Below are 15,498 nucleotides of genomic sequence, written 5' to 3' on the forward strand. Positions count from 1 at the left end.
TGCTTTTACATCCTGGTGATAACACGGTGTATCCTTACTCCTCTGGAAGTCACCTAACCCCCCAAACTCCCTGTGGCTCAAAGACATGATGCCATTTCTCAAACTAGAAAAAACAACTTGTTTTTCTTTTATTATTTTAGTTACTCACCAACCTTGTCTTTAGATTAGCCCACTTACTTGGTAGGGATAGTGGCTATAGTGGGCAGGTGATGTTGAAGATGGAGCTGACAGGCAGAAGGAAAACAGGAAGACAACAGAGAACATTCATCGATGCAGTGAGTGTGCAGGGATCGTGTGACAGCAGAGGATCAGCTGAGGCAACCCCTCGGAGGAAGGTGAATGAAAAAGCTCGTGCCCATCACTCCACAAGGCACCGACTCATTCGTCCAAGGTCAGCGTCTGTAACGTCTTCAAGTATAAAAGAAAAAGTTTTCTGCCTTGAGATGAACCTCAAATGTATTTGTATGCTGTTCAAGCCCTGCGTCTAATCCTCAGGAAGACGTTCAGCACAGATCAGTGGACAGGTCAGGATCACTTATGGTTGGCAGCATAAGCCGCACGCTTCCTATCGCAGATCTGTTGCTCTGATGGCTCATTTATATTTGCCATCACTGCCGACACGACTGGTGGTTCTGCCACGAGTGACGTAAAACTGCTGCAAAAGCCACACTCTGGTTTCAGCTGATGGTGCATCTCTTGCACACAGCATGGTGCTGCACGGTCACCTGACAGCAAAAGTCCAGCTGGGCCTTTGTGTGTTTTTGCTCAGCACATCTCGTCTTTACCAGAGTTTAGAGTTCAAAATCTCGACTTTAATATTGAAATTTTGACTTTATTCCCAAAATGATCAGTAATGTTTTTTTCCTTAAACATTCTTCATGCTTTCAGGAGAAACTTTAAAAAACACGGACTGAGACCGTTTTGCTTCCTGTCTTTCTCCACCAACACTAATGTGCTGCATTTTACACTCTGGAGCTTCAGTATAAATGTTTAATGAGGCTGTGATGTGACAGCTGACACACCTACAGCCAACATAACTTTAAACTAAACTCAACTTTACACTCTGCTGCATCTTTTACAGTTTACCAACTTTTATTATAATAATAATAATAATAATGGATTGGATTTATATAGCGCTTTTCAAGGCACCCAAAGCGCTTTACAATACCACTATTCATTCACTCTCACGTTCACACACTGGTGGAGGCAGCTACAGTCGTAGCCACAGCTGACTGTGGCAGACTGACAGAAGCGAGGCTGCCATATCGCGCCATCGCCCCTCTGGCCAACACCAGTAGGTGGTAGGTGAAGTGTCTTGCCCAAGGACACAACGACCGAGACTGTCCGAGCCGGGGCTCCAACCAGCATCCTTCCGGTTACAAGACGAACACCCAACTCTTGAGCCACGATCGCCCCCATTTATAAGAATAAACAGGAAACAAACTGTTTTTCCACTCCGTGTTTATTTTATGAAGTGCGATTGTTAAATTATAACAAGTAAAAAACTTTGATCTTCATCACATTCTTCGCTTCAAGCTTTAAATTACCAGCTGGGTTATTCATCAGGACACTGAAAGCACCTTGAAGGAGCAGCAGATTTACGAATGAGGCTCGTGTGGATCTTCTGAGCTTCTCTTTAAAACGTGAAGCAGGTGAATTCAAGCCATGGGAAGCTCATGATACGCTGCATACTGTCCAGTCACCTGATGATAAATCTGTCCAAGCAAAAACATCTGTAAAAACCTTGTGTAAAACAAGACATGTCACATCTACTGCGTGTTTACTGCGTACCCACCTGCCTCTCAATGTCAGCCAATAGGCTGCTGGCTCCCAGGCGAAACAGGCCGGGACAGAGCCAATCATCACCCAGCTCTTCTTTGATAAGAGTCAGCCAAACCAAAGACTCTTCAGCTGTTCGGATGCCCCCTGCTGGCTTAAAGCCCACCTAAAAGAAGGCATGCACACGTGTGTCAATAAAACACACAACACACTTGGAGCACGATGACACATCTACAAAGGTGGTACTTGGAAATACACACGCCTAAAAAATGTTACGTGCACATGCGTCAACCAGCAGTTGGACCCATGTGACCTCTGTGGCTGTTTACGTTCCTCCCTCTGCTGCGACATTATCCACTCTGCCAGAGCCCGGCTACAGACTCAGCACCCGAGGTTCCATCTTTGGTGACTTCAACCCTGCCAGCTTTCACACAGTAGAGCCCCTGGTCCATCAGTACAACCCTGTCCCCCTGCCGGCTTTCACATGGCAGGGGGACAGGGTTACTGATGGACCAGGGGCTCTACTGGTCCACCAGTACCTACTCAGCTCAGATCGCCACGGTTTGCGGGGTTTTCCATTAGGTCACAGTACCTGGTACTTTTTCAGTAGTAGTTGTTTGTCGCAACACTGACAATAAAGTTCTGAAGGCAAAAGCAGGTCAGAACTAACACGGTGTAACTAATAAAGAGTGTTTTAATCTGAGGAACTTTGCTTGAACCTGGTTCCACAGCACTAAAATCAAAACCGTCCGTTTTGACACTAAATACAGAGAGCACACTGTGGCGAGCCTCGACTGGCCTACGATTGGTTATTGATGTAGACGCACGTCATGGTGACTCAACCTGTCTTGCAGCGCTGCCATGTAAATGTTTACATTAAGATTTTTGCTGCATCTTAATGAAACTGAGCAGAATTAAGTTCCTGCTGTTTGATAAAATGCTTCTCATCTACTCGAGTACTCGAGCTGCTCATACAACACATGACTCCACATTCATGCAAGTACTTCTTTCCATGTCAAAGACTTTCCGTCCATCAGTCACAGTGAACGTGATGCTGGTTTCATGAACATAATAAATGTAGTAACTGTTCTACAGTCAGTGAGTGTTCACGCCCACTGTACCTTGTGGCCCGTACTCATGAAGTAGTCACGGATGGCTCTCACCATCACTATGGCAACAGGGTAAGTAGCATTGACAGCCTCCTTCCCTGTAGACGTCTTGATGAAGTCTGAACCTGCCGTGTTGGAACAGATGAGATGTCTTCAACAAAAGCACGTACTGAGGTTATGTTGCATCGCTCAGCTGTCGGGTTTCGACTTCAAATTTGTCCGACGGGACGACAAACGGCTCGAGGCCGGCGTTCCCATGCAGGTCGACTGCACCGACAGCGCGGCCGGAGAAAAGCGTAAGCTGCTGCAACAAACGACAGCTTAATGCTCATCAATAAAAATCATTATTTCTTTCCTCGCCTTCCTTCACAGCCAATTATATTTTATCAGCTAGACTGATAAAAATAGAAGATGAAATGACGCAGTTTAACAGATTACCCACAAACTGCAGGGGCAGAAAAAAGAGGCGCCGCCCTCCTGCCTCCCTGAGTTATAATGACCGTTCATTACCGAACAGAACAAGATGGAAATTTTACAGTTCATTAAAGACATGTTATATGTATTTTTTCAGTTTCTCTCCCCTCTTTCTCAAACTGGCGTAATCCTTAAGATTCGTTATACGGAGTCTTAATTACCAGATAATGGATAACGGTTATTAAATGTGGGTGGCGGTAATGAAGCTCTATTCATTTGCGTGGGCAGGGAGATACTGGCGGGGAACGGCGGGGTAAAAAAGGCTATATCAGAGATTAATAGGTAAAATTATCATTCAATTTCAGGAATCTCATATGCAATTCATAGGAACAAGAGGAGATTAAGGAGCAAGTGTGGTGACAAAAGCAATGTATTTTAATGACGATCTCTATCAGAGCGCCTGACAATTTAGGTCCGTAATCGGCTTACTGTGTGTGTGCACGTGTGTGCCTGTGTGCGTGCACGTGTGCCTGTGTGACAGCTAGTTAAGCACGCTCGCGTGTGTGCATGTGTGCCTGTGTGCATGCGTGCGTGCGTGCGTGCACATGCGCCCGTGTCAGCAATTTTTGTTACATGGCGTAAATGTTTCTACATACGCTGCAGGTATGCAGGCAGTGAGTGCAGATCAGCTGTTATTAAAGCAGAGTTAGGAGCAGATCAACATGCTACTGTCATACAGCCTGTGTGACCACGTGCTTCATTTGACACGACAGAACAGATGACCAATGAAAACACGGGTCTGAGATCCTGTGTATCAACTTATTCTGTAAGCTAGTCTCAGTCATTTAACAGCTGTCAGAGTGAAGAGCCTGGAGAGCGAGTTTACACTGGAGGCCTTTCCTGCTGCGAGCCCAAAGGGCATCTGTGACTCTGCCGAAAAATCTTTATGATTTCACACCTTTGATCAAAACCATGAACCCAGCGTTACGTGGACATGAAGCCTGCATGTATAAAGGCTCATTTACATCATGGAGCCCTGTTCTCAACAACGGTCATAGACGTAACTGTGTGATACGTGTTTAAAGTTTAGTCTTGTGCAGGACACGACATCACCGGGTCGGCTCGTAGCTGCTAATAGTTCCCTCCATCTCTCTGTTGGCAGAGCAGAGAGCAGACGTCTGCAACATGCAATCATTTAATGGAATAAAACTGTCTTTCCCCCCAAACATCATAAGCAGCTGCTACATGTGCATCACACTACAAACACAACATTTCTTACCAAAGCACGACTGGGAATCCCAACATCAGCAAACTCTCAGAAATCTCTGTTAGACTCCCCCCCCCACTCATTTATACAAACCTGAACATCACAGCTACAGACAGACTTTCACATTTTAGTGCAGCGAGACAAAGAACGACGAACAGCTCGAGCAACAGGAAGTGAAAGTGGATGGGATGCTGTTGCAGCCAGAGGCAGTAAATGACCCCACACACAGTGGGTTACTGGTTCTCTCAGCAGTTAGCAAATATAAACTACAGCCCAGTGACCTCACACTCTGTAGACGCCGCTAAACATGTCGTAAAACCTTAAATCGAGCTTGACAGACTGAGTTGCATCTGTAAAAGGCCTCCATGGAGTAAAGAAGCTTCATACATGCAGCGTTTCATTAACACGGTGCTTTGTTATTACATCCACAGCCCAACCTGCTCGTCTTTAAACTGAAATTACTAACAGAAAACAAATATAAAGCTGGAACCATGCAGTTTTTATTTTATGATCAGCTTCACTAGAAAGTGTAATTAAACTATCAGATGAACACACACACACACACACACACACACACACACTGCTGTGAGACTGACCAGCCATCATGGCGACCATGCTGGCTCTGTAGACGTTGGTGAACGAGCCGAGCTCTCCGACAGCCAGGATGGTCTTCATGTGGGCGGGGCCACAAGCCTCCCGAAACTGACGGATCTCGTCGTACATGGCTGCAGAGGGAGACACGAAACTGAAATCACTTGACGTGTTCAGTGCATGCCCATGTGTGTGTGTGTGTGTGTGTGTGTGTGTGTGTGTGTGGGGGGGGGGGGGGGGGGGGGGGGGGGGACGACGACACTGAGGGAGGGAGGCCTCACCTTCTCTGCTGCCCTCATGACGCAGACAGAAGTGACAGGAAACGGGCGGATTACTGGATTAGCCGATGGTTTGTTTTGTAACTGGCATTTCATCACGTATGAAACTCTTACTACAGGCTCAGACATCAGTATTCAACACACAGATCCTTCCATACAACCACAGTAACGACAGTGAGGCTGCAGCATACCTTCCCACTGTCCTGTAATGGCCAGCATCCTGTTGATGACGATGTCGATCTCCGTCGCGCCGTCACTCACTGCTATGCGCACTTCCTGCAGGCGGGTCTCCAGTGGAGTCTGGCCAGCTGGGAAGCCAGTGGCCACTGGGAGAAACAGATAACACAGTGGAGCCCAGGCAGCACAAGCCTTTCATTTTCTATATTACACACACAGGGTTGCCATAGCTACGACTTACCTGAGGCGACAGGAAGGCTGGAGTCGGCTGCTTTAAGTGCTCCGACAGCATCAGTCACACGAGATGGATACACACACACCGCTGCTGTTGTCACGCCTGACATCAGGGATCAGAGCAAAGAAGAAGAAACGTGGTGATAAACTGGCCTGTGGCTCCCTCTGCAGGCGGACTAGTGTCTGAGCAGTCTGGCATGCTTACTCATCAGGTAACGATGACAAATAGGATGATAAAACTGATCAATGAGATCATGGTAGCAGAAAAAGGTAAATAAAACATTTGAATTCATGCGGTTGTGAGATGTTAATGGTTCAAAGCCTCCTGTGTTTGACTTTGTCTGTGAATAAATGAGCGACAGCCGTCCTCACCACCAACGCTCTGTTCACACTGGCTTTAAAGGGAAAAAGCAGCTGTGCGTCTTTGTCAGAGCAAACTGGAACATGAGCGCGTAACCACAGTGATGTGTAACCCTGTTCTGCACAGAGACGTGGACACTAATAAAGACCAACACTGTGTGTGCAGAGTAACGCACGTTTCAAACATTATGGGATTAACGATGAACGTGATTAAACTTAAAATGCACGTGTAATATCTTTTTATTTCATCCAGTGAGCCCGGTGTTAGAGGCTCTCAGAGGTTCTTTTAGAATTAATGACCCGTCACGTCCCTGATCTGGACTTTGACTGGGACGCAGCAACAACGGTTAATGGTTATTTTGTTTCTCAGCAAACAGGAAAATCTGCTTTTAAAGTAAGGTTAGTTTTGCCACACACGACTTTTTGTTTGTGTTAAATAAATAAATTTCACGGCTTTTTGTTGATGCAGGATTATATTTGTCCGATGTTGCGACCTGTGATTTACACATTATGTCCTGACAGGTGAAATCGTAACATGGAAACAGCCGTTACTTGTTTCTCACGTGATGCCGACGGGATTTTGCTGGCATGATTTGGGAAAACTGCAAATGAATACAAATTTGTTGTGATTCCTTTTACACTAATGATGCTCAACACAACAATATTCAAAACAGCAGAGAGACGTTGAGAATTAATACTAAGCACCACTGAAGCTATCGTGACAGGATACGCTAGCTCATTATTTACTAATAATTATTTTATGACACTAACGCTTGTTTTCATTTGATCAGTTTTCCTGACAGACGTGAGGGCGGACCTTTGTCGTGCATATCAAGCTTCTTGAGCAGGTCGTATCGAACTGGCTGGATAGCTTTCAAACAGAGCCTGTGCACGTTGGAGGCCGTATCGTCTCCGGCCAGAGTGGTCAGGTCGATCAGGGTCGCGGCCTTCAGCAGCCACGCAGCCTGCAAGGACACACAAGGAAACAGTGCTCAGAGAAGGATACACCGTGAGACATGTTAAAAATGTAGCCCTGAAACCCGCCTTATAGTTAATACTGTCTATGACCACAGAGGTGTGCTTACATGTACGTACACATAAATGCATTTTGGTGTTACAAGTTAAGACAGCGTGGGCTTGTTGTCATCGTGCACCACAGCTTACAGCACAGCTCACCTGCCACTGTTTCTTGGGGATCTTCTGTCTTTGGATAAACTGAGCCCTCTTCAACACAGCCTGTGTGTTCACTCTCACTTTGGATATCCTTTCCAGGTCTGTTATGAACACAGAAGAACAGAAACAAACTCACTTTATTAAAGTGGCTGAAACACACAGAGAGTATTGTGATATTATTCTGTTATCATATGTTACCTTATATATGTAATCAAAGTAGTTGAATTAGAATACTGCTGTAGATCATATTATACCCTTTAATATAGAGTGTGTGAGCTGTATGTAGTTTAGTTCTCATTATACTTTTGAGTTAACAGAACATATTCACATATTAGTTCATTAGATAAATGTGCATCACTCTGTATCCTTGATCGGCTGGGAATGTGTTACACTGTTTTCTTGACATGCTTAATTGTTGAATCATGAAGAGAAGGAGACTCTGTGTCTAAGACAGGGGAGATAGACAGACCACATTCCATACCCCCACCTTACAGAAAGCAGAGAAACAACTGCCGAGGTCATAACTTAGGCGCTGTAACAGAGAAAGAATGTGATGTTTTGGCTTTTACGACTAGATGGGGGCCACTAGAGACTATAAAAAGCTGAGCAACCCGTCACCATTTTGAGACTTGCTGTGACCCTCTTCAGGCAGGTCTCCCCATCATGATGGTCCTTATGCTCTTAAGTATTGAATTGTATGGAAATAAATGATTGTTGATTGAGCATAAATACACCGAGTATTGTCCTTCCTTCAGCCCAAAGATTCAAAGAATTGGGAGATTTCAACAGTATTTCAATCAGATGTCCTCTCGATACCAGAGGCAGAGATCAAAGCAGCACAGAGGGACGTGAGCATGAGGTGTCTAAGCACAACAAACTGTTGTATGTGAGGCCTCTTATCTTTATTTATATAATGCCACCCACTTGCTGCACATAATGTCCTCTTTGTAAATACTCATTCACTGTATATAAAGTTCTGTCTCTCTTTTTTGCACAGTTGAGGAGCGTTTCACTGCGTGTTATATCTGTATAACTATGCACGTGACAAAGAAGCTTGAATCTTACAAAGACTCACAGCTATCTGCCCCAAAGAGGAACACCAGAGAGAAACCAGGAGAGTAAGTCAGCTTTGAGCCATACAAGGTAGAAACTCAGCATCAGGGGAACAACATGAGAACAGCCGCCAAAGGCTGGAGACTCAGTAATACTGGAACAATCTGGTGTTTAAGTCTGACGCCATTAGTCAAACGAACACTGCAGCATCACTGAGAGTTAAAACTGTCTAAAGTCTTTCATCTTTAATAAAACGATCAGCTTTGCTGCTTTACCAGGTGTAACAATTAAGTTTAACATCCAGGCATCCATGAAAACAGAATTTATGACATTTAACAGAGTTAGAAGTTAGCAGGAAGTTAGCTCGCTAGCTTCCACCTAAACATGATATAGCATGTTCTGACTGAGAGATTTCTGAAGCATTCAAACGTACAGCTCTGCTATCACTTCCAACATAAATGAAGAGAGAAAACTAAACAGCAGTGACGTTTGTAGGGTTACTGAAGTTGGCTAGCTGCTATATAATGATGTGCTACGTGTGGCTAGCAACACAGCTATGTTAGCATAGCATAAACACAGTGAAGCTGGAGGTTGAATGCTAACTTTTTTTTCCACTCGATAAAAGTTAACGTGAGGGTTCCCGATAGTTAGAGATAGGGCTGCTCAATTAATCGAATTTTAATCTCGATTACAATCTGGGCTTTCAACGATCATTAAAAGTGACTGAGCCGATTATTAGCCCCTCCCTCGTGCTTTACTCTCACACTGCTCCGTGTGGCAAATCGAACGCACCTCTCTGCATTTCGAACAGGCGTCACAACAATTAAGAGCAGCGGTCTCCAACCTTTTTTGTGCCACGGACCGGTTTATGCCCGACAATATTTTCATGGACCGGCCTTTAAGGTGTCGCGGATAAATACAACAAAATAAAACTAGTACCGGTACCGAAAAAAATGAAATTTATTCATAACACACGTGAAAAGACCCAGGAAAACCGAGTAAACGATAAAGACGATAACAAAATAACGCTGAAAACCGATAAAAACCCTGAAAACCATACATTTCACACCTGAGCCTCAACTCTCGCGGCCCGGTACCAAACGACTCACGGACCGGTACCGGTCCGAGGGTTGGGGACCGCTGATTAAGAGGACCAGAGGGAAGCTCGGAAAGCTAAGCAGAAGTTATTTGGAGAGGAGAGTGACTGCAGTTGGTTGAAAAGAGGTAAAAAAAAAGCTCCAGTGGTGTGGAAACATTATGGGTTCAGTCAGACGTGGATCAAGTAGACACAGTGTGTAAACTTTGCTACAGTGTCGTAGCTGCACCACAGAGCAACACTGCAAAGTTCACTAAACATTAATGTTTACATTTTTCAATTATTTTTTATATTGCAAACATTTGCACTGTTATCAGTATTTGCACACTATTTTATATTATTTTTTGACAATCTTTAAAGTCATTATTCAACACATTGTTATTGTTAAATAAATATCATCAAATAATCGAGATCTCAATGTCAGTGAAAATAATCGTGATTATCATTTTTGCCATAATTGAGCAGCCCTAGTTAGAGACAAATGCAATCGCATGGCAGGATGCTGTAAACGGACCAAACTTCAGTCAGGAGAACAACTGAGATAATCCATCCACAATATGAGGTTAGTCATTAATGTACTGCAACAACATGGAATAGAGCAGCTGCAGAGAATTCAACATTAATGAATCAATGGTACAGAAGTGGAGGAAGCAAGAAGAATGAGCTGAGTAAAATTTGACTTATCTGACTGTTTTGTTTTGCTTAAAGTGCCTTATGGTCCAAAAAAATACGGTAAGTCTTAGAGTAAGTTGAGGTAAACCATACAATGAATAGTTTATTCTGAAAGACCTCCGTTTTTCATCGTTTGAATATTTATTATTGCTCATTAATAAGACCAAAGTATTTGTTATCAAAATAATCGATGGAATAATCAAACTTATTTACTCAAATAATCAATAGCTGCAGCCCTAACATGGATGGCTTCAAGCTGTATGCTGGGAGTGAATGAGGCTCTACAGAAACGACATGAGAATTTCTTTCATATTGGAGACGTGCAGTTGGAGCAACAAAGAGACAAAAAAATGGTCAGAAATGAGGGGATTGTACTACCAGTAGGTGACACTGCAGACTGAGGACGGCTACAAGTACCTTAGAATCTTGCAGGTGAATGGGAACCATGAAGAGGAGCCGAAACCACCAAATACCCAAGATCTTGGGAATGCTCGCTCTTGGAAAGAACAAGATCCGGGCAATCAACACCAACACCCTGCCTGTACCCTTCCATTAGAACTAGGGCTGCCACGATTAGTCGACTATCAAATTCGTCGACGACTAATTTAATAGTCGACGCGTCGTTTGAAGCTTTGTAAGAAATAAGTAGTAGGATTTAAGAGTGTAATAACGCACTGAAACAGAAGATGGCAGGACTTAAGATATTTTCAGGCGAGAATGTAGCTGTGTAAACCTCAAATATCTGCTCAGTTTATCAAGACACCGCATATTTTCAAGAGCGCTCCGACGTTTTCGGAGACGTCTGTTACCCACCAGCTTGATAGCTAGCCGGGGGCTAGGCTCACTAGAGCCGGGGATAACACCGGACCCCACACGTGTTAGAAAGCCTGTCTTTGTCTACTCAGGTTAAACATGATATATGAGTCACTTAGATAACTTAAAAATGTTATTGTTTGGCTTTCTTTAGTATTTTATTTGTTCCTGAGTAAATCGGTTTGGCTGAGATTAAAGTTATAGTTTTTACACAGCTGAATAAACATCAAGCAGACAGCTGATTATCAGAAGTGTGAGATGCTGGAGAATTTACTCCGGTGTCCTGTTATATTTTAGATAGCAAGGAGTTTATTAAACTTCACCGAAACAATCTGCAAATTTCATTAAAATTTAATAAACTATCATCTTGTCTTTATTTTTAGTTAGCACAGACCTTACACACTTAAAGCTGTAAGCTAATGATAGTTATATAAGAGCAGATGCTGCTGGTGCAATAAGCTGTAGTTTTACGTCCAATGGATGATGAGCTGATTAGTCGACTAATCGCAAAAATAATCGGTGACTAGTCGACTATCAAAATAATCGTTTGTGGCAGCCCTAATTAGTACCTACTAAGATCGACTCGCCATGATTCGCTGCGATTTTCAGGGTTTTGCAGTTGGTCGTAGTACCTGGTATGAGGTACTAATATATTACCTGCTCACCTGGGGTTACAAAGTGATGCAAGCAGGTACTAAAATGTGATGTCATCAGACTGCATGCCACTGATTGGCTAGTCAGTGGCATCACTCGGTGAGTCATGAGAGCGTCTTGTTCATGAAAATCAAAAGCACCATTGTTGAACCCAGGCAACGAAGGAAAGGCTACAAAAACAACGCCACGGTCCCCGAGTGTGACAAAAAGACACACCGAGCAGCAGGTGTATCCTCACGTCGACGACCTCCTTTCTTGTAGTGTTTGTGTACCAATTACGTCATGGGACAATGGTCACGTTGCTATAACAACAACCACACACATTAGGTAATGGAAACCAGTCAATCTGAGTAGGTACTAATGGGAAAAGGGCTTAAGTGTTTTCCTTTATGGTAGTGTCGGATTGTTTTCTGTGGCACACCAACAGTCTGAAAGAATGAAAATGCTGAGTTTTTCATCAGTCGTTGTTTTAAACATATTTGTAGAGGTGGGAAGTACTTAGTTACTATACTTAAGTAGAATTTTCAGGTATCTGTACTTTACTTGAGTAAATGGTCTGTCAGTCACAAGGGCCTATCAAATACAAAGAGATGAAAGACACAAGACAATGAAATGTATGCATAATGTATAGCACCATAGTCAGGTGTCTATAAGCTGTGCTCATGTTACTTTAGCATGTAGCACTGCAGAAGAGCAGCGAGCATAAAGAGTAACGTGTTTTTTATGTCACATAATTTCAGATGCAACTTTTCCATCAGCTCAACAAATGTCAGAAAACACAAACTGTTAATGTGACCGCCAGGTTAACCTGTGACACGTCTGGATTCATTCTGACCTGATCTCATGTTCATACATCAGATACGACCTCTGTGCTCATCCCTTACAAATACACTAGAGTACAGGTGCAGGTGCCTCACAGGTGACTCTGGTTGGATTGACAAACATCCACTCTGAGCGCAGGTTACTTAAAGTGTACTGTGTAGATGTTGAGGTGGCCATCGTCAAATCACAGAAGGAGTGAGTGGGAAGAATAATAACAGCAGGACATTTGTGGAAATATAGAATATAAATCAACTTTGTCATTCTTTAAACTTTTGTAGTGTCACGAGGTAAACCCACGTGCTCTTCTTTCTAGTCCGAAACAAACTGTCAGCAGACCGCAGTGCTGTGTTAGGTCTTAATCAGACCTCATGAGTATTCAATCACACAGTAGAGCCAGCTGTCACATGATTGCTCAGTAAAAACTAGCTACACGTCGGAAAGCAGGATTAAAACGCTTCCTTTGCTTGTTCCGGTTCTATTTGTTAGTGTGCAGTAACATCCGTGCTCTCAGGGTCAGTCACCTCTAACTGCTTCACTGACTTCACCTGTCCTAACTTAGCATCGTACACTCAAAGTTTCAGCGTGAAATCCTGCGCAAAGCAAAATGACGACGTGAATATTCCTTGGTAACAAAATCATCGTGCTATTGGGTCACGGTAACGTGGGAGCACGATTACTGCGGACGTTCTGCCCGTACATGCGTTTACTTACCGAGCGTCGTACCCGGATTTCTGGGTGACATGTTTCGCCACAGAGAACGCTGTCGTTTGTGAACTTCGTCATCAGTCGCAGCCAAAATACGTATGAAGTGCGCTCAAAATGCCCGGATGTGTTCTTCGTAGGAAAGTCAAACGCCAACGAGGGTAGAAGTTTGTGTGTGACAAAAGAAACGGAAGATATTTCAGAGCGCAGCGGCATGTGGTATTAATCTTTCTCTTTGCATCCGACATGAGGATTCACCTGCACGTCTACACAAATAAAAGTCACACTTTCAAAATAAAAGCAGCACTGGCATGAACTAGTTTTCATTTACCTTTCCTGTTTGCCTGACCCTCCACCAGATGTCAGTGTAGCGCAGGCTTTTAATGACGTTTCAATTGCAGAATGGATACACAAAATAAATCCTAATTTTGTCACATATATTCAAATCAACTTGAATTTATTTTATTTAAAAGGGACAGTGCAGTTTAACATAGTTCAAGTGCAAGACATGAAACTGATGTACTGCAATCAAACCACTAAATTAATTCAAAACCCCCAAAGCAAATTCTGAATTCAGCTGGAAATATGATTCCTAGGGTCTGAATATTTATATAGTACGGTGCATTCAGGTATTCACAATGCTTCACTTGTTCAGTTTTTTTTCTATGTATCAAATTAATTTTATAAGAGAGTGGCGCCCACTGCCACCGCTGTGGGTGTGCCACCAGTGAGAACGCAGCCTCCTGGTCGAGTTCTATGCCAGTCGGCTTAGAGCAAAGGCCCACCTTCAGGCCCCTGGCAGGATCCAACGCCCAGGACGAAGAAGCCTCAGTCCTCCTAGCTGTGAGAATGGGTGGAATTGGGCTGTGTTAAATGTTCAGGTGACCATGTCAAGTGTTCCCATTATATTTCATTGTTGTTCCCCAATAAGTTTTGAATGCATCACCAGTTTTATAAGTAAATACATTTCTAAAGGTGCTATTAATATTAAATTCTCACCAGAGTTGGTTGGTAACAACCCATCCAATCCACGGATGCAAAGAAATCAAACTACAGATGTCCATAAATTAAGGGTAATAATGAGAAATATACTGAAATTGATTTAATACTTCGTAGAAAAGCTTTTGCTGGTGATGACAGTTTCAAGTTGCCTCTTGTATGGAAACTCTAGAGGCATGCAGGTGTGATTTTGGCCCACAAACAGTCAATCCTGAAGGTTATATGGGCCCTGCAAGTCTTGAACAAATATCTACAAACGTTCCAGTTCTAACAGTCAGACAGCTTTTGAATCCCGTTTGGTCCACAGGACAATCTAACATGGCTAGACACCTGAGCCACAGGCAGTTTCTCAGGTTTGCATTCCTGCATTCGCTGGTTCTGTTCCACATTCAGGCACTGGGTTTCTTAGTGAACTTTAAAAAGAGCTCACGAACTCCAAGTCAGCAGATCTCTTTCTTCGATTTGCGACTGGATACATTAGTCGGACCACAGAGGGGCCGTGTTTTATCACTGCCTCGCTCAGTTTCAGCTGGGACACAGATGGCATTTCCAAACAATGTTATGGTTACTGGGCACAATGGCATCAACGATTGCTTAGTGCCACTCAGACTGTTAAAGATGGTGGTGGACACTCTCTCACAGCCTGTGTGCATCGTGTCACCTCAGGGGGAGGCTGAGGGTAACTAGATCGTCCCTGGAGGGAGTCCAGGCTCCTGCACCAGGGTCTTAGACTGAGAGGGTGTTGTTTTGCATGGTGTTGTCTTCAACAGCAGTCTTTTACATAAACAGGTAGGGAGGGACGCGGTCCTTTCCTCTGTTAAAGCTGTCTCACTCTCTGTTGTTATGGTGCAGTGTTTGTTTTCTGCCTGTAAGAGCTGCTCATGTTCCAGGCCATCTGACCCTGAGGCCAGACCTTCTCTTAGCAGCTACATCTCCTCCTCATATTGGCTTTGATGAGGTGACACCAGCTGCACATGTCCTTGCCATAGATTTTTTGAAAGGGGCTAGCGTCCCTTCATGGGCCTTGACTTCTGTGCTGGATGCCCTTTGTGGCCCTCGCTCTTTGAACTCATGGATTCTGTGGATATGACATTTCTTTCATATAAGTAGGGATGGGTATCGAAACCCGGTTCTTGTTGAGAACCGGTTCCCACTGTCTCAATTCCTTGGAATCGTTTGCCATTTTTACAAACGATTCCCTTATCGATTCCAGTTTCCCCGAATGACGTCACCACATTGCGGAGCGTCATTTACCTGGCAGGAAACACGGCGGCTCAAACGCTCAAAAGTTTGGTTATACTTTAC

General features: G+C 43.8%; 1 protein-coding gene across 1 annotated transcript; it reads right to left on the reverse strand.

The window, feature by feature from the left end:
• Positions 1-1,444: 1,444 nt before the first annotated feature.
• Positions 1,445-13,417, reverse strand: dera (deoxyribose-phosphate aldolase (putative)). Its single transcript, XM_085386775.1, has 9 exons — positions 13,204-13,417; positions 7,386-7,483; positions 7,027-7,174; positions 5,857-5,952; positions 5,630-5,764; positions 5,166-5,294; positions 2,901-3,013; positions 1,796-1,945; positions 1,445-1,715 (listed from the first exon to the last, which is right to left on the reverse strand). Exons 1-9 carry the CDS (start codon positions 13,232-13,234, stop codon positions 1,659-1,661), a joined length of 957 nt encoding a protein of 318 aa, XP_085242901.1. The 5' UTR covers positions 13,235-13,417; the 3' UTR covers positions 1,445-1,658.
• Between the last annotated feature and the right edge of the window lie 2,081 nt (positions 13,418-15,498).

Source organism: Rhamphochromis longiceps, linkage group LG17 (assembly GCF_057381845.1).
Source record: "Rhamphochromis longiceps isolate RC_006_pf linkage group LG17, R_longiceps_female_GT1.1, whole genome shotgun sequence".
Lineage (NCBI taxonomy): Eukaryota > Metazoa > Chordata > Actinopteri > Cichliformes > Cichlidae > Rhamphochromis > Rhamphochromis longiceps.

Excerpts from the sequence above, each read along its gene's own strand:
- dera (XM_085386775.1), bottom strand. The coding sequence starts at position 13,234 with ATGTCACCCAGAAATCCGGGTACGACGCTCG. Across the intron at positions 5,953-7,026 it reads GCTTGATATGCACGACAAAG|GCGTGACAACAGCAGCGGTG; the intron begins GTCCGCCCTCAC and ends CCCTGATGTCAG. Across the intron at positions 1,716-1,795 it reads TGGCTGACATTGAGAGGCAG|ATTTATCATCAGGTGACTGG; the intron begins GTGGGTACGCAG and ends TTGCTTGGACAG.